The sequence below is a fragment of the Meleagris gallopavo genome, chromosome 8 (assembly GCF_000146605.3).
Source record: "Meleagris gallopavo isolate NT-WF06-2002-E0010 breed Aviagen turkey brand Nicholas breeding stock chromosome 8, Turkey_5.1, whole genome shotgun sequence".
Taxonomy (NCBI): Eukaryota; Metazoa; Chordata; class Aves; order Galliformes; family Phasianidae; genus Meleagris; species Meleagris gallopavo.
Window position 1 is genome coordinate 1,353,599 of NC_015018.2, and position 18,573 is coordinate 1,372,171.

Genomic DNA, 18,573 nt, shown 5'->3' on the forward strand with positions numbered 1-18,573 from the left:
TTTTTTTTTTTTTTACATATCCTGTTCTACAACCAAAGCTGCTTTACCAAAAGAGTTGTAATTATACCACATAAACATAGTAACTTCTCAGCAGAAGCCTCAGACCATTTACTGAGTGAGCTACCATGACTTAATACTTACTCAGAAAACCAGCTCTCAGTCAAAAAACTCAGCTGAAACCTACAAATTTATTTTAAGTTTTCATCAATATTTCCAAACGTCTAACGGAAAAAAGAAATTTTTGGACTTTCATCAATAACTACAAAAGATTATAATGAAGATCTGTAATTGAGAAGTAACAACTATTCAAGAATTAAAAGAAAATAGAGGGGGGAAAAAAAATGAATTAACGTGAAAAAGCAGAAACAAAATTACTGATAGTCTTCCCAAGATACGAAACAGTATTCATTTTGCATAGGTTGCTTACCTAACAAGCAGTACTTTGTGATGCATTCACCAGAAAGGAAGACATCTAGCACAGTCCTAACCTTCAGGAGTAACAACAAGCAAAAATTCTGTTCATTTCTCACATACACCCCATGCTATCTGCTTTGGAGCGTCCACTCAGTAATGATTTCCCTGAAAATCAGAGCTATGAAGAACACAGCCAAATATGACTCCTTAACACACACTACATCCCCTCACAAGTACATAGGAGTTGTACTACAGAGAAAAGGAAAAAACAAGTACAGAGCCACCCAAGGACCTGAGTTATGACGCATGGCAATCGTAACCATTTTAAATGGCAACCCATAATGCTAGGGGAGGGAGAAAATATCACTGATGTTCAACCAACTCTGGCTGTATAGCAATACTGTGGCCAGTTAACCTGCCCTGGAGAAATACATCTGCACAAACATACACCTTCTTTCTGCCCTGTTAGATACACAAGTCCCTGCTGCTTAAAGCTACAGAATCAGGCTAAAACAGCACACCAGTAAGCCGGAGGTAGTGACAGCAGCAAAAGACTCTGTAGTATTTAACAACATCCAGATATTTCTATCTCAGTTTTCCTCAGCTCTCTAACAATTTCAGGCTGGCTGAGGACAGCAGAAAAGCAGCTCACAAGCAGCTCTCCTTTTTAAGCAGTGGTCCCCTACACAAAGCATCTTGCTTTGAACAGAAGATTAAGCCAGATGATTTCCGTAAGATCCCTCAGAACTACCTTTTTCTATCATTCTCTCTAAACTTAATTTTGCCCATCACTCATGCATTTTCCAACGAGATTATTCTCTATCCTGTACACTGCAAAAGCAGCCAAAAGACATAGGAATGCTAATCCAGTTTATCAGAACTTTATGTAGAGTTAATCAAGCAAAATACCAAGTCATTATTGACAAACACCATCAAGATCCTACAGCTTGCAGCTTATGTTCAGACTTAAATTTATTTTGGCTGAAGTTAATACAAATTTAGTTTATAATTATCTAGACCTTAAACTTGACAGTCTAGGAAGATGAGGTGGTTTAATGAATAGTGACAATAAACAAAAAGAACACAGTCTTCACAGAACTTTGACAGTCAGGATCAAGAAAATTAACTTGTACTTTCAACTTGCACGAGTTGTTTCAACAGCATACTATTCTTTCATTATTACCATCTGACCCTTCCGACTTTAGGAAAAAAAAAAAAAGCCTGAAGTATTTCAAAGAAGCCATCCATACTATACGTGCATTTCAACTCTGAATCACAACATAAATCCAAGTTCCTAGCATTGTGCCATCAAGTTAATGCATATGCTCTTCATCATCACTACCTACACCTTTCCACAAATTCAATTTCCATTACGTCAGATGTGAACTCCTTATGTTTGACCCGTAAGTCCTAGGAAGAATTATCAGCTTCAACTGATCAGTACCTTTGCCTTCATCTCCATATTAATTATTTCCAGTGCAATGCTATGCATTTACCTTTGAATAGCCATCTTTCCCGAGGTAGTCAGGTGCTTCAGTCATCTTGATCAACCTAATCATTTAAATCCACATCTGACATTGCACTCTCTTCAAATTAAGCAAAGTAAACATACGCCTACTTTCAAGTCCCTAACTATTTCAAGACCTGTATAGGCAATTTTGTTGCCCTTGGAGCAAAGCCTTAAAGACTTTGACTATACTGTAATTCTTAACAAAACTACAGTGTAACACCAGCTGTTGACACATTTCTGCTGCAATTATCACAGAATAGCCCCAGTTGGAAGGGACCTCAAGGATCATGAAGCTCCAACCCCCCCTGCCACAGGCACGGCCATCAACTTCCACATTTAATACTAGACAAGGTTGCCCAAGGCCCCATCCAACCTGGCCTTGAACACCTCCAGGGATGGATGGGGCAATTCCTCAACATGCAGTACATACTGCAGCAATGCTCCAACAATAAGGTCAAGGAATATCTGAAAGGATGTATTTGAAGACAATTTAAAAGGGAAGCAACCTAACATACCACTTTGGTGCACTTAAAGGCAAATGTAATATTTCCCCATACAGAACCAGTGTTTAATGTCTCCATCATTCAAAGACTTCATCAGCAACAGCTGAAACTATTTTCCTTCAACAAAAACTTAAAGCAGCTCTTTCCCTTTTGCACTGAAAAAATAAGTTCTCTGCTTCACTCATTTACCTTCACTCACAAGGTAGGATAGGATGAAGGGGCAAGGAAGAGAAAGACGGGGGAGTTACTATCCAGATCTTTTTCTAGAGTAATTAATCCTGTTTAAGGGATGCACTTACAGGACATACACTACAGATCATATTCCTGGTTTCAATTAATGATGGTAGTCCGCTCTCAAACAAACGTGGAGAAGTTGAAATAAAATGCACTCCCAAACTATTCCAATTCCTGCATTTTGTACTCACCCAGAAGACAATGTTGTAGCTGAAGAGCAGATATTTGTACCAACAGCTGACTTCTGCATTAGAATACCGATAATAGTGCATCTTCTGTCACACGGCGCCTGCAGAGAAGAAATAAAAGTAAACAGTGAAAGATAGTTAAGAATAAAAGATACTATTCCCTGTTCTTTCACTCTGTTAAGAACAAACTATGGCAACCTGTACCATACATTGTTTAGAAACTTAGAAACTTGTGCTTCCCTCGAGCCTTCTAAGTATTTCTTGCTTAATAACCTTATCTTCTTTAAGCACGCTAACGTGGCAACAGGAAGAAACATCCAAAAAGGAAACTGGCTAAACAACCAGCCTAATATCGGCATCAGCAACTTCACATTCATCAACCTTATCACTCTATGGACAGCCACGAGGACTTCTGCAGAAATCTAAACACACACCAACACCCCAGCAAACAAGACGTTCCAAGTGCCTATACTGCTACGTGCAACAGGCACTCGTAATTAGATTTCTCAGTACTTAAATGTATCTTTACCAAAACAGCATGCTGTAAGAGGATTTATTTTTAAGAATAAAAGCAACATGTGCTCCACAGAGTTCTGCTTTCATGCTTCCTAACGTACACTGCAGAGATAAGGTTGTTGCTCAGATTCTTCAGAGCAATTAGGTTTTTCAGAGCATTGTAAGTAACCCACCTAAGCAGACAGGCAGTGTATAGAAAAACGTAGGGCAAGCTCTTAATGTGAAAGCTAAAGCTGTCAAGACAAAGCATGCACCACCCACCCAAGTTTCAGAGGACTGACTGCATAGCAAGTACTGCCTACAACAGACAGCAAGCAGCAGCTTCAGATTTCAGTCCTCCACGCACTGTTTTCTTCCCATAAGATGTTTGGGAAGTGCTTGCAAGAGAAGCAATTAGAGAGTTTTCCCAACATCCCTTAAGAAACAGACTTCAAGGACAATGTTGACCTGGGCATTCACAGGTTAGCTATAGCTGTGAGAACAGAAATGTACTTCATTTAGATGGCAATCTGCAATTGGGTATATAAAAACTCCACTGAAAGAGAAAGGACAGAATTACAGACAGACATTTTCAGCCCAAGAGACTTCAGACAGAGATCTCAAGTAGGTTTCAGTTTTGCTTCTTGAGATCTCCCTGTGCCAGCTTAGCTCCCCCTCAGCAGACTGGGCCCCTCCAAGGTGCAGACACATACACATCCTCACCAGTTCCAATGAGCAAACTGATTTGCAGCCTAACCAAATGGAGATACTTTTCAGAAATGCAGAAACAGTGCAGAAAAAAATCTAAAGAAACACTTACATAATAGAATACTCCATAACTTTAGTGAAGTATGGAAAAATATAGGAAAGCCATGTGACTTGGTACACCAAGTATGATTTAAATACTTAAAATTTCAGTTTCTTCCAAGCTAATATGAATGGCACGTACAAAAGGAGGAGTTATCAGACCTTGGTGACATTTAATAACTATTTAATGACCAATGCCATTGGTCAAAAAAAGCATAGATGATGTTCACTGCTACCAGAGCTGTGCTGCACTGAGCCACAGTGCTGGTTGGTCAGGACTTAGCTTTCTGCCATCCAACGAGCTCAGCAGATAGAAGCAAGCCAGCATGCGCAACATTTCAGGTATGAGATGCTCACAGACTTAAATTCTATGTTTATGACAATAGTTCTGTCTTGAGAAAGCTACAGAGCTTCTGTATCAGTACCTTACACCTTTCTGTAAGATCAAACGGATACCATTGAATCCCAATTCCTACCTCTTCCCTAAATCAACGCTGCATTCACAGTATCAGTCAGCCCCCTCATCCTATCAATGGTGGAAGATGCGAGCAAACAGATGCCTATGTTCCACATGCTATCACACCCAGAGACTCCAAAAATTCTTCTGGACAGTTAACAGCCACACCTTCAAAAGCCTGCTATCAGTTTTGCTACCCTTAGTAAGATACCAGAGGTGCAAATACAGAAGAGGAAGGGCGTTTTGTTATCACCGTGTTTGGACACCATGACGTAAAGGACTACTTGATGAAGCCTATTAACCAGAAAGCTTGCTTGAAAGCTACTAGGAGAAACTGAGAAAACTGACATGAAATGGAGTGAATTTAAGTCAAAACGGAAACATTTCTCCCTTCAGCAGCTCCTGAAGAGACACTGACTGCACACCAAGAGCTATTTCGCTGGTTGTGGAGAAACAACAGAGTCAGCAGGAAGATTAGAGGAGCTATTGTGCATTCTTATAGAAAGAAAAACAGCAAGATTTATCATGCTGGAGTCTGGAAATTCATCACTAACACCTGAGCCGGGTATTTCCACAGCACACAAGTTTTATCTCATTTACTTTTAACCAAATACTGAAAACAAGTTTTGCCTTCTGAAGTTCATCCTATAGCTAGTTTTAATGCTCACACAAACACCACGTCACACCAAGTATGCATAACCTTTCTGTTTTAACAATGGAAGTTATACTTCACTGCAGTATGGGCAGTTACTGGCAACAACTTCTTTAGAAGTAATCCAAGCATTCACGTAAGCTGAGTTTTGCAATATGTGCTCCCAAGACTCAGACAGTTCTGCTTCCTCATGCCCTGCTTCAGCTTTACTGACTGACATTTTCAACCCACCCAGTTGCACAGACCACATTTAGCAATCTTACAGTTACAAGACAAAGTGAAGTAAATAGGTTTGAATACCGATTTTACTGACATATTTTTCTAAACCTGCAGCTAAAGAAGGAACAAACGTTTCATTTTCCCAGCTTGAACTCATTTAAAGTGCATATAGCTAAGTCTCTAGCTCCAAGTGGCAATTTACATTTCAACAACCAAGGTTCATGCAGTTGTCCAAGTCAGCAAGTCTGCTGAGTCTGGGGAGGGAAAAGAACCTAGGAAACAGCAGTCAGCATCTCAATGTGCTGCACCATGGCTGGACTACAGCAAGACAACAACTGCCAGTACAAACAAGTTCATCTGTTGCAGGCACACCAAGGCCTCCGTTGCTGTTTGTCTTCCCTCCCCTATGAAAATGAGTATCTTGCAAGAGACAGAATCTGCAACTTTAAGCTGCACGTAGTACAATTAAGATATGTTGCTTTTGCTGCTGCAATTACAAGAGGTGGCTGCAGGGGACATTCAGCTAGCAAAGTGTCTCACACATATCATAAAAGCTGGGATTTGCTAGACAGACCTCAAAAATACAGTCTGAGGCAGAAAGGAAACCCAACAATTTCAAGAACCAAAACACAGAGTCTGAAGTCCTCCTTTTTGTTGGACTGCCCTCTCTGACACCAGGCGTTCAAAAGCTCAGCAATTATTCATATTTCAACTTCAAAGAAAGTAGTAATTAGGAACAACAGCACCAGAAGTGTCCTTACTGATAAGCATGGTAAGTCATGGTAAGTCATCATTTTAACCAACAGCTCAAAATTTCTCCTCACTTCCCCATACAACTGGCAGGATGACCCTGCCAGTATTTCCACAGGACTGCTGCAGGATGAAAAAGTGTTTTAAAGATTGCAAATGGCAGGAGGGCAGTACTACCAGCACAGGTTCTTCATTGCAAGCAGCTGTCCTACAACAGCACAGGGCTCCTGAGACAAACGCTACCTTCTGAAATTCCTGTCTATAGAGAGCATATTTGACCTACTGCCTTTGTTTATCCCCACTGCCATCCTTTTGGCTCCTCTCAACAGACCACCAAGTGCCACGTGGAGCAGTACAGTCACTACCGAAGCAGGATTCACATTCTGACGTACTAAATCTGAAGTGTAGATATATCTGGCTGTTTTTTTCCACAACCCTACAAATAAACAGAGCAGGCAGCCCACTCAAAGCGGCACAGCCACCTTCCTCATGTTTATACTAACAGCAGCCTTGTTTCCTAACATAGGAAGCATCTGATATCAGTCTAAAGGTCTGCTTTGTCAGTACTTTGTGTAATTTACATCACAGGCTACACAACTAGAGTTAAACAGTACTACAAAACACTTGGAAGCCCATAGTAGCATGTAGGCAGCACTGATTAGTAACTTTCTCTACTGTGTTTCTTACTAAGCAAGTCACGTCGTCTCAGCTGACAGTCATCTCCCACTCACAACAAAACCCATTTCTGAAAATTAAACAGAGCACAGCTGCTTGGGTAGAAATTATAACATTGTTTAGAGACTTCGTGAGGAAAACATGTTGTTCAAGAGACTGCTGCCATTTCAAAAGCATTTCCACACCTACCAATTTCAATTTTACATCCCCAAAGCAACAGCAGTGATACTCAGTCTGCAGGTTAACTGTTGTAAAAACAGCCACGATTTATTAATCGTATCTGGATATGCAAGGAAATCCTCAAAGATAAGATGTCAATCTAGAACTGGAACAACAGGAACACACTTCTCTGAATCCAAGCCTGCAAACATCAAGCAGCATTGGCATTACTGAGAGGACCGAGGCCACACTCACATTTCACAGTTCATGCCAGCGTTACCACTGCATTAAGTCCAATCCTCTCGTCCTGTCCCCTCCTAAAATCCACAGCCATTCATCAGCATATGGGAACAATCATACACTGAACCATTAAGCATATACTCAAATCAATCCTGCAATCTATTGTGAAACACGCTAAGAAAGCAGCATTAAGTCTTCCCATTCATCTTGCCAGAGGCACGCTAAGGGCAGCAGTGGATGCAGCCATGTGGTGGCAGGAGGGCAAGGCTGGGAGGCCAGAAGCTGTGCCAGCTTCCCCAGGGTGCTCAAGGAAGCGTGGTAACACTGTGATGTCTGCCTACACCAGCATTTAGACAGAATGTTAACATGCTGAAAAGGACAATGCAAGGGGACGGGGGGGGCAGAATTAAGACAAAAAAAACAAAAAAAACAGTAAGCCAGTGGCTGTTCCTCCCCATCAATCATCAATACAAAGCATTAAGTCCATGTAAAGATGGTGAAGCAAATGAACAGAGACAAGACACAAGAACAGAGCACAGAGGAGTGAGGAGAACTTGGCATTACAATAAGAGATGCACTGGGGCCTACTGCTTTGTTTGCACCTGCCACTCTGCTATCAACATCAACTGCATACCAAAAACATCAGCTGACTGATCTAAAATGCTGTCACTAGAAATAAAAAAGCATCGTTCTTTTGGAGGAGCTCAATCAATAGTGTTCAGGGTTCTCTGTTTGTTTTGTGTGTCAAACAGACAGACATATTCCTGACCTGTATTTTCTTAGCTCCAGCTCAGAGGTTCTTAGTTGTTGTCATTTCAGAAGGCACTAAAGGGCTTAGCAGCATTTAGGCTGCTCTCTCCACGCTGAAGAGATAAGCTGACAACAGTCATAACGTTCAGTACAATATTCGGGCACTGGGCATCAACTCTTCACATATAAGGACTGAATCTGGATGACAAGAACTGATGGGACTTCCAGCACTAACAACTGATCTGTTCCCAAAACTGGAGACACTAACACTTCCCATGATTTATTAGGAGGCTCTACAAGGATGCGTCATCTTCATTTTTGTAATTTTCTATCCCAGGAACTCTTACAGAGGTTCCTAAAGAAACAGAAGTTTCTCTTAAACAAATAAGGGTACAGTGCTTTTACTTCAACTGCAATCCAGAGGAGCAGAATAACTTCAGCTCATTGTTCAGAGAAATGTGAAGATTATTCCACAAAATGGTTGCTTGCATTGTTTAAATCCGAAAGATTCCAGATGCAAGACTGACAGTGTGAACATGTTATCCCTATTTTGCTAGAGAAATAATGGCTGGTAACAACCCTCTGAAATTCACGGAAAACATGACTAAAGCCAGAGATTTTTTTTTTTTTTTTTTTAAACACACGATCCTTTAGGGCTCATATTTCTGTACCATGCTGAAGATTCGAAGTCCTCCTTGTTTGAAGAATGTTAATAGCATAATTTGCTCCAACAAAGACTCTACAAGACAACCCTTAGAGCAGGCACAATCTGCCTGATCAAACTGGTGGCATTCCATGATGGAGTAAAAGTTTCAGCAGACAAAGTAAAGGCAAGTCATGTCATCTACCAGGACTCATGCAAAGCCTTCCACGTGGTCATGCACCACAGTCTTACCTCCAAACTGAGGGTGGTCACAAATTGCATCCTCCAGGGGTTCCACCTTGAGGCCTGTGCTCTTTAACACCTTTATCAAAGTTACACAGACAATATGATTGAGTGTACTCTCAGCAAGTTTGCAGATGGCAATAAGCTGAGTGGTGCATCATAGAAGAAAGAGACACCTCCCAAAGGGCCCTGGACAGACTCGAGAAGTGGGTCTACAAGAATCTTCTTAGGTTCAACAAAGCCAAGTGCAAGGCATTGCACATGGGTCAAGGCAATCCCAGGTACGTGTACAGACGGGAGAAGACATTGAGAGCAGCCCTGCAAAGACTTGAGATTCTGGTAGGTGAAAACATAACGTGAGCCAGCAGCACGCACCTGCAGCTAGGAAGCATCCCTGCATCAAAAGATGAGTGGAAGCAGATTAAGGGAGGTTACTGTCACCTTCTACTCTACCTTTGTAAATAGTACTTCCCTCCTGTATTCCACAGCAGCAGACGCTGACCTTGATCACAGGAAGACAGATCTTATAAAAGACTAATAAAGAAACATGACCAATTTTTTCTTTCAGTTTAACGTCTTATTACAACTCCATACGTTCCATTAGAAAATGCGCAGGTAATAAAGTCAACTGAAAATGGAGTTGTGAATATACCCAAGAAAATGGCTGAGCTATCTGAAAATCTTGAATCTTGTTCTCAAATTCCTTTATCAGAAAGGAAAGCAACGCAGCATATATTTTACTGTTCACAGGACTGTGTTTAGTCAACACATGACAGCATATGAAGTTATTTTCCATAACTTGAGCTAGTTTGCTGGCTACTTCAGTAGCTACACCAAATATGTTGACAAGGGTTAAAGAAAATCACTTGTATGTCATTTTCACTACTTCTCATAAATCAAGAGATTTAGCTCTGCCCTACATCAGCACCAAGCAGCGATTTCTTCAGCAACATTCTATTTATTATCAGTATCTCTAGTGAAAATGGCAAGTTGAGCCTTATCTGTAGCGCCAGTACTTTCAACTATTGTCAAAGCACAACATTTGAAATTAGCAATGGGGCTGGTTTTCTGGATTTTTGTTCTTCGTTTTTAAATCAGGACACATTACATCTGCCACGCTTTCCAAACAACTCAACATGCACTGAATTTTACCTGGTTTATGCCACCCTTACTTTGCTGACATCAGGTTCGCTAAAGTACTAAGTGAACAGGGAAACCTGCTCTGACATATAGCAGCAATTTGAGAAAGGACACCAACTAAAAAAATACCTCTGACTTAGTTTAGAAATCATCTGCTCCAAGTTGCTGATTGCAGAAAGAGAAAGAAATGTAATGAGTCAACGGAGTCAAAACTCCAGAACATAGGCAGGAACAAGTGAAAAGCAGCAGAAAAGGGAAACTGTTAGGCTCTGTATAAGCATTTGAGAACAGCTCACAGTAATAACACAAGATATAAATCCCTTACCTTACCTTCTAAAGCACTACAGAATAATGCATTCCTGCAAATTAAAAATCAGACTGACTACACTAGGAAAAATAAAGTCAACACTATATGCTTACTGCAGTTCAATGAATGGCTCCTAAATACAAACATTTCCAAGCGATTAATGTTTCGTGACTATGGGAATTCTTTATTAAAGCTATTACAGTTTCACCTAATTAGAAGGTTACCTACATGTAGTAACATATTTAGTATAGACGCAAACCACAAGCTATATTTGCCTTTTTTCCTTCACAGAAGATTCAGATATCATCCAACAGAAATGTGTCAGTTATCCTCACCAGGAGTTGATTCACTTCAGGGAACAAAGCCTGTTAGAACAAGCAGCTGACCAGAACTTCTCAGTTGCTTTCTACTGCCTTTCCTGACAGCAGACACACACCCAGTCACTATAACATTAACAGCAGCAGGACAAAACTCCTAGTCCCAAATTAATTAATTATGCATAATTAATTATGCAATTGCTCTCACAAGAGCTGAATAGAGGGGGACAAGCACCTCCCTCTCCCTGCTGGCCACCCCTTTTTTAATGCAGCCCAGAACACAGCTGGCCTTCCGGGCTGCAAGCGCACACTGCTGCCTCATGTCCAGCTTCTCGTCCACCAGGACCTTCAAATCCTTCTCTGCAGAGCTTTTCTCAAGGAGATCTTCCCCTAGTTTGTATAAACACCTGGGATTGCCCCAACACAAGTGCAACACCCTGCACTTGGCCTTGTTGAACCTCATTAGGTTCATATGGGCCCACTTCTCCAGCCTGTCCGGGTCCTTCTGGATGGCTTCCCTTCCTTCCAATGTATCGACTGCACCGCTCAGCTTGGTGTCACCTGCAAACTTGCTGAAGGTGCACTCGATGCCATCATCTGTGTCACTGATGAAGATGTTGAAGAGCACTGGTCTCAAGTCTGACCCCCGAGGGACACCACTTGTGACCGGCCTCCACCCAGACAGAGAGCCACCAATCACAACCCTTTGGCTGTGCCCAGCCAGCCAATTCCTAATCCACCAAACAGTCCATCCTTCAAATCCATGCCTCTCCAATTTAGACGGAGGGATGTGGTGAGGGACCACGTCAAAGGCTTTGCAGAGGTCCAGGCAGATGGCATTCATTGGCCTTCCCCCGTCCACCAAAGCCATCACTCTATCACACAAGGCCACCCTCCATTTTCTTTTTTTCCCCCCACAGAGAAAAATAGGAGGTTGATTATAGTAATACATGCTGAAACAATAATACATATAATTTGTTCAGTTGTTTGTTGTTGGTTGTTTTTGTTTTTGTTTTTTTTTTGCTTAAGTGTCCCTTGCATTTGGGTACAACATGCAGTCTGTCCGTACCTGCATGACATTGTTTAGGCTTTACGCTGAACGTCTCTACCAATTTAAACAAGATCAAAGTATCCCATTAGGAGCAACAAGCATGTTGAGCACGTTGAGAAGCAAGGCGCTTATCTGCAATACTAATTATGCTTACCATTTGTTCTGCTTTAGTAACGCTGCGTCCACATCACAGACATGACATGGAGTTGAATCCATAAGAGATTCAATTCTGCCCTTCCCACCCCCTCACCTCTCTTAAGTAACAGGACTTGTGTTTGAAAGCCCAGGAGGAACGCTCATTCCTAAAACATATCCCCTTACACCCCACAAAATCCAACTCATGGGGGTGGTTAAAAAACGTTTTAAAACCTTTATTGGGTTTGGAGACCTTAAGCAAAGCCTGCCCTCTGTTGCTGCCCTGCCCCACGCCCAGGAGCACCTCACTTTACTTGCTGGCCAGGCCAACTGCGGGCTCAGAGGCCACAGGAGAAAACAGTTCTTGGTGGCTGCATAGACAGCTCAGCTGCGGTATGACAACCATGTTTTACCTACCAACTAGACTTACCTAGGAAAAAAAAAAAAGAAAAAAAAAGGCACTTGTTTGACTTTCAGAAAAAGGAGTAGCACGTAAACCTCCAACATAGAACACTGGAAAACATTTGAGAAGTGACAGAAGAGCATTCACCAAACATCTCCCACGCCCACCCGCTACCAACTCTTCAGGAGACAACATGTCTGGGCCCAAAGAGGTAGAAAACAGAGGAGGCTACAAGAGATGCAGCAGGTACGTTTGCACAGCACCCTGCCCACACTACCACAAAGCGTGGAGAAAGAAACAAAGTTGCTCTAGGCTGCTCAGGCAGGGCTCGAAACACTGCAGTCCTTCCCCCAATAGCCAGCACTCAGACAGGATCATGAGAAATCCTCCATTGTTTCACTGGAAGGCTCACATCCTCCCCAGGGTAAAGGAGAAAAAACAAGCTGTCCACCTCATGCAGGGCACACCAACAACAACACGGTGCAGCAAATCACAGCAGTGCAGGCTAGGCAGCAACGCTGCACACAAAGACGTGGGGCTCTGCAGCAGCAAAGGCACCAGTAGAATCCACAGGCACTGAGGTTAGACAGAAACAGTCTCATCTGCACCTTTGATCGGAAGAGAAAATAAATACCTCTGGGGAAAGAAAAAAAACTGTAACACAGGAAACTGCCATCTTAACATGCTGACAGTATCATTGGTTACACAAGAAGCACAGCCCAGAGGGGGGAAAAAAAGCAAACAAACCAGAGCTCAAAGACACCTTCCCTGCCCATTCGTCCCAGATGAACAAGTCTTACAGCTGAACCCCCTCCTGGTCTGCAGAATTAATCACTGCTATGACCACGCTGTCAAAATACCCTACACCATCTCAATGTGCTGTACATTTTGCAAAGTCACCTCACTAACTCCCTATCCATTTGTGTCAAGTCACCTAACTTGATAAGTGAACCTCCCAGGCTGGCCATGAACTTAATAGGTTAACTTAACAGGCAGGAAAGAATCCTTTATTAAATACAGTTTTCAATAGCTGCATTCCCTTTTCATATAACATTAATACCATTTAATAACAAATGATTGAGAGGAAAAGAGTATCAAGAGAATCAGCTCCATATCCCAACAATCAGAATCTTGCTCTCATGTTGCATTTTGGTTGCTTGCATTTCTGATGTCTTCCTTCAGAAGCAAGTTACTTCAGGCACTCCATTTATCCTCCATTCCAGAGGTTCCCAGATGTCAAAATTCATGCAGCAGCATCAGTTTTATAACCCAAAGCAAGACAGCTCTTGCTAAGCAGAACAAAAGACTTTCAGAAATACTGATACTCAGAGCATTCAGTTGCCTCTGAACACCATATCCCACCATGCTTCCTGCAGCTGTATCTTCACAGAGAGAAAGAGATATCAAACATTTAGTCTTTGAGCTACAGAACATAAGCCTTTCAAACAGTGAAAAGATGACTGGAAAGTGACTTGGAGCCACAGAAACACAGTAGGCTTGGTACGCTACTAAGCTGTCTGAAACAATTAAGCCAAAAAAAGAAGAAAAAAATAAGCCACAAAAGCGAGCCAAAAGCTCACCAGCATGCTCAGAAAATGCCTGAACATATTAGGGCCAAAGGAAGAGACCCAGCTCCCTTGAGCTTCAGTACAGGTCTTCAGAGGGAAGACCACTTGCTCAGCTTGTCAGAAGTGCCCGACTGAAGGCATACAGCTGCTGCCAAAACCAGGATAATGCTCAGCAACACCTACACGTATTACATACACCCTTCTTTTTCACGTTCAGATTAACAACAAAGACTGCCCTAAAGCTTTCTTTTCGCTTTTGTATGGACTTCAGTAAAGACAATGACGCAGAAACAGTTCTCAGGAAGAAAAATATGTAAGCAGACACTCTGGGAAAGAGCGGAAATCCACCCATCACATATGAGGCTCACTACAAGGAAAGAGAAATTACTGTTCTCTTGCTCCCCAAAAGGACAAGAGACAGGAAACACTAAAGGAAAAGCAAGTGCTGGTGCCTCCTTACCATCAGGTGCTGAGGCATCATTTGAACCACATAGGAAAACTAACTATCCTATGGCAAAGCAGCCCAAGTTCAGATACATTTCCCCACATCCTCAGCCTGTTTTATTTTCCATCACTCTAAGCTCTCCACATCGTACGAGAACCGATGTGTGAAAAGTTGGGCAGAACAACAGCTCTGTTCCCCAAAGACGAGCTTCATTTCCTACAGCTGGGTCAGACTAGTAAGCAAGGCCAGCGGGAGCCTGGCCATTCCAGTGCCAAACCAGTGGTTCCAGCTGCAAACAGCAGCATCCCTTATCCCGACAACTTTTGAGGATCACTACTTTCTACAAGTTAAATCTTTTGCTGTGTCACATTTAAACCAGCAGAACTAACAGCAATTTTTCAGCTCACTGGCCATACTCCAATGAGACTCCAATTATTAAACTAAAATCCATACATCACAAAACTTGATCAGCTTCAGCCTGAACGTATCTGACATGGTTCTTCACTTTTTCCTTACTGGAAGCTTTTGGCTGAGCACAAGTCAAAAGGCCAAGGAGAAAGACGCTGTTCCAGAACTACAGGTTGGAAGGCTGCATCAGTTCCCTCAAGCAAGCTAACAACAACACATCTCTAGAAGAGTTCTAGGCTTTAGGGCTTCTAACACCAGCAAGGAAGACGCCTGCTTTGGATTCCTTTAGCTGCTGTTCCCACAGCAACTTTCTGCAATACCTACCCCAAACTAAAGAAAATCCTTGTTTGTGTGTTTATTTCCTTATTTCAGGCAAGGGACACAACAGTCATGGTATATTCATGGATTTTGAGAATTACAGTCTGTTAGTAGCTTTTAAAATATGCCACGAATGCTGAAGTACAGAGGCCCTTTTACCAGAACTGGGAAGTTTTGACCCAGGAAGCCACAGCGCGAGGCAGCATGGCACAGAAAGCCTGCAACTAAAAAGATTCTTGGATCACGTGTAAGCTAGGCATATGTATCTCTTTTGTTGTTCCTGAAGCCTGCATTTTGCTGTACACCATTCCAGTGGATTTGTGTGTGTGCGCACAAAAGCTGAGAAATCACTTTAAGTGAGGATCTGTAAAAGCAGCTTTGACAATAGCTCTGTGAACTCCACTTCCCCCATACACACTCGAATGGAATTTCTAATCTAATAGTGAGATTAGAACAAGAACTCCATTTATTCATGTTCAGCACTGCTCAAACCACGCCTAAAACACAATGAGAAACTTGTCCAGTTGACACTATTACTCTCCTCACAAGTCTATCAGCACTACAACCATTTACTGGTAGCAGCTGACTTGCAGTCACGCAGCACAACTTAATAAACCGAATCTAACCTTCAGAGAAAAATCAAGGTCAGCCTCAAGACATGAGATGCTGAACGGGATCAAAAAGCACATTCCTCGGTTACTCACTGGAAGAAGTTAGTTGCAAGCTAACTTCAAAGATTACCTACATGTTTGCATTTAGACATGAAAAAAATCATAGCACGCCGTGTCAATAATTTTTCTCCTATAACCTAAGAGTAAGGAGTTAAAACTACAACACCAAGCAAGTGCCCTCACCTGGCTGAATTCATGATCATCATACGCATCATACCCAAATCTGGCAAAAGGTAGCTCAAAGCATAATGTAGTTCAGTTCAGCAAGAACATATCTGGCAGTTACACTGCTCCTAACACAGCACTCACAAAAGATTTTTTTTGATATGATTTTATTCTACGGGGTCAGGGAGGAAAGGAAAGAGGTTTAAACAGGAAAGCAGCATAAGATATTTCACACCGCACTAAATGCCAAGTAAAACTTGTACTAATGCCCAAAGATAAGAATTGAGGCTTCTTCTGATTTAGTCTCCTTACTTGACGAGGGGAGTGGAGATAACAATTGCAGCTGCATCAGTTTACACTGAGTAAAGATGATACAGAACACAGACTAGACAAAGAATATCAACTTTCAGTGACTTTGATTTATTTTTAGATCCTATCCTTTAGCGAGGCCTTGCCAACCCAAGAGTGAAACCATTGACTAAAACGAGCAAAAGCAAAAAAAAAAAAACCAGCCATGTAATGAACATGCACACTGTTTTTTAGCAGATGCATTTCCAAACTTTTGTGATGTCACTTCTGAAATCCACTGTTTTAGCTGTAGTGTAATTTTTATCACAGAAGTTTTCTACAGATAGGCAATTTCACCATGTTCATATTCATGTGTTCAGCTCCTTACCCCCAAGCACTCTCTTCCTGTGTCAATGGCTGGTGGATAAAGAGTCCCATTCCAAAAACCACAGGTGACAGAATTTGTTTAAGAAATGCACAAAAGCTGCAAAATAGCTTTCCCCCATAGCTCATTTCTATTTCATACCAATCCATATCCCAGAATTCCTACCTGACCACCCTTCCACACAAAGCCTCTGCGGAGCAGATAAGCGCTGCTATCTCAAATAACCATCCCTACCTCAATTATCTACAGTCTCACACGTACGTGTTAGCATAAAGTTGCTCAGGAAGTCACGTGCTCACTGACGGAGGAAAGAAAAACATCAGCCCACTGAGCACTTATCAGCAAGACACAGGGCATATCTTTTCATCTTCCAAGGGCTTGTGAGTTGTCCAAGGGGTCACAAGTGTTATGACCTTTGGGGAAAGGAGGAAACCAAAAGCCAAACCAAAACAAAAAACAACACTGGAAAAATCAGATACTACCAAATCATAGAACGGCCTGGGTTGTAAAGGACCACAACGCTCATCCGGTTCCAACCCCCTGCTGTGTGCAGGTCGCCGACCAGCAGCCCAGGCTGCCCAGAGCCACATCCAGCCTGGCCTTGAATGCCTGCAGGGATGGGGCATCCACAGCCTCCTTGGGCAACCTGTTCCAGTGCCTCATCACCCTCTGGGGGAAAAACTTCCGCCTAATATCTAACCTAAACCTCCCCTGGCTCAGTTTAAGACCCGTTCCCCATGTCCTATCACTATCCAAATACTTTAAAGTACCCTCCCCGCCACCTGCTAAGGAAGGAAAACCCAACAGAAATAACATACGTACTTATACTGTTCAAATTATGATTCAGAAAGGTTCCAAGTGGAGCTATGAATAAAATGAGCACGTGAGGTGCACTTGGCTACACTCTTAGCTACATGCAGACACTCTGAAAGCATAGCTCGATGCACACGCAGAGAAGAAAGGTCAGCAAGGAAGTGAAGCAGATAGAACAGCGTAGGTCTTGCTTTCTGCACAGCACCCAGACAGTTCTCCCTAAAAAGGCAGGTAAATGCTCTTCGCCGGTCCTCTCGCACTGGGACGGTCAGAACACGGCAGCAGTGACCTTGAGGCAGCTCGGCCCCGCGCCGACCCGCGCCCACCTGCGAAGCCCTGCCCGGCTCCCGGCACCCCGCCCGCACCGACAGCCCCGTGCGGCGCCCCGAGGGAACCCGGCGACACGGGAAGGACAAAAGCAGCGCTCCGCACTTCGGGCGCTCCTGAACCCCCCGCCCTGCGCACGCCCGGGGAAATGGCTGCCCGCTCCCGGAGCCGCGCACTCGCGCTCCCAAGGCACAAAATGCCGGAATTCTAAAGGAAAACCGAGAGAGGGCGGCAACCACGGGACGCGGCGCTGCCCCGGTCGGGGCTCGGACTCACCCAGGCGGCAGCTGCTCGCCAAGTTTCGCTAAGTTACAAGGAGAACGAGGCGACGTTCAGCACGCTCCGGAGTCCTTTCACCGTCTCGGCTAGTCCATGAGCACAACCAAACCACCTCCAAACCCAACGCCAACAACCACCCGCGCCCCACCAAGCTCCAACTCCGCACACGAGCTGCCGGGTGCCGAGCACCGCGGAAATGCACCGCCAGGCCACGCCTCGCGCCCGGGCACGCAGCCGCTGCACACAAAGGAGACGCGCAGCAGCAACGCTCTCCTCCCACCCTGAGATCCTTGATTCCAGCTGTCCCTGTGCTGCCGGAGTGCCCCCGGGGCCGGGTGGGGCGGTGAGTTCTGGCAGCCCCACCCCAGCGTGGGGAACGGCAGCCTCTCAGTCTGCTGTGCGGGTCAGCTGGCGGAAGCCCGTGCTCAGCTTGACTGCCGTTGTTATTGCTTTAGACGGATTTTCTGGCTGAGATTTCACACCCTACAGAGGGACGGTTCAGGTCACTCGTGGCAGCTAACAGGGCAGGTACATGAGCTGAGCAACCTCGCTTCCTCCAACATCCCTCAGACTTCCATAATGAGAACGAACATAAAGCAATTCCAAGGTAATCT

General features: G+C 43.5%; 1 protein-coding gene across 2 annotated transcripts in view; it reads right to left on the reverse strand.

Moving 5' to 3' along the window:
- The window catches only part of TSPAN14 (tetraspanin 14), a 39,390-nt gene extending 21,106 nt beyond the window's left edge, over positions 1-18,284 (reverse strand). The window contains exons 1-2 of one of the 2 annotated variants that reach the window (XM_010714112.3): positions 17,957-18,284; positions 2,853-2,950 (exon numbers count right to left, since the gene is read on the reverse strand). In XM_010714112.3, coding sequence (XP_010712414.1) covers positions 2,853-2,933 — 81 coding nt within the window. In that variant the 5' untranslated portion in view covers positions 2,934-2,950; positions 17,957-18,284. The remainder of the gene's footprint in view (positions 1-2,852; positions 2,951-17,956) is intronic. The other variant, XM_003207782.4, reaches the window with a different exon arrangement.
- Positions 18,285-18,573: the final 289 nt, after the last annotated feature.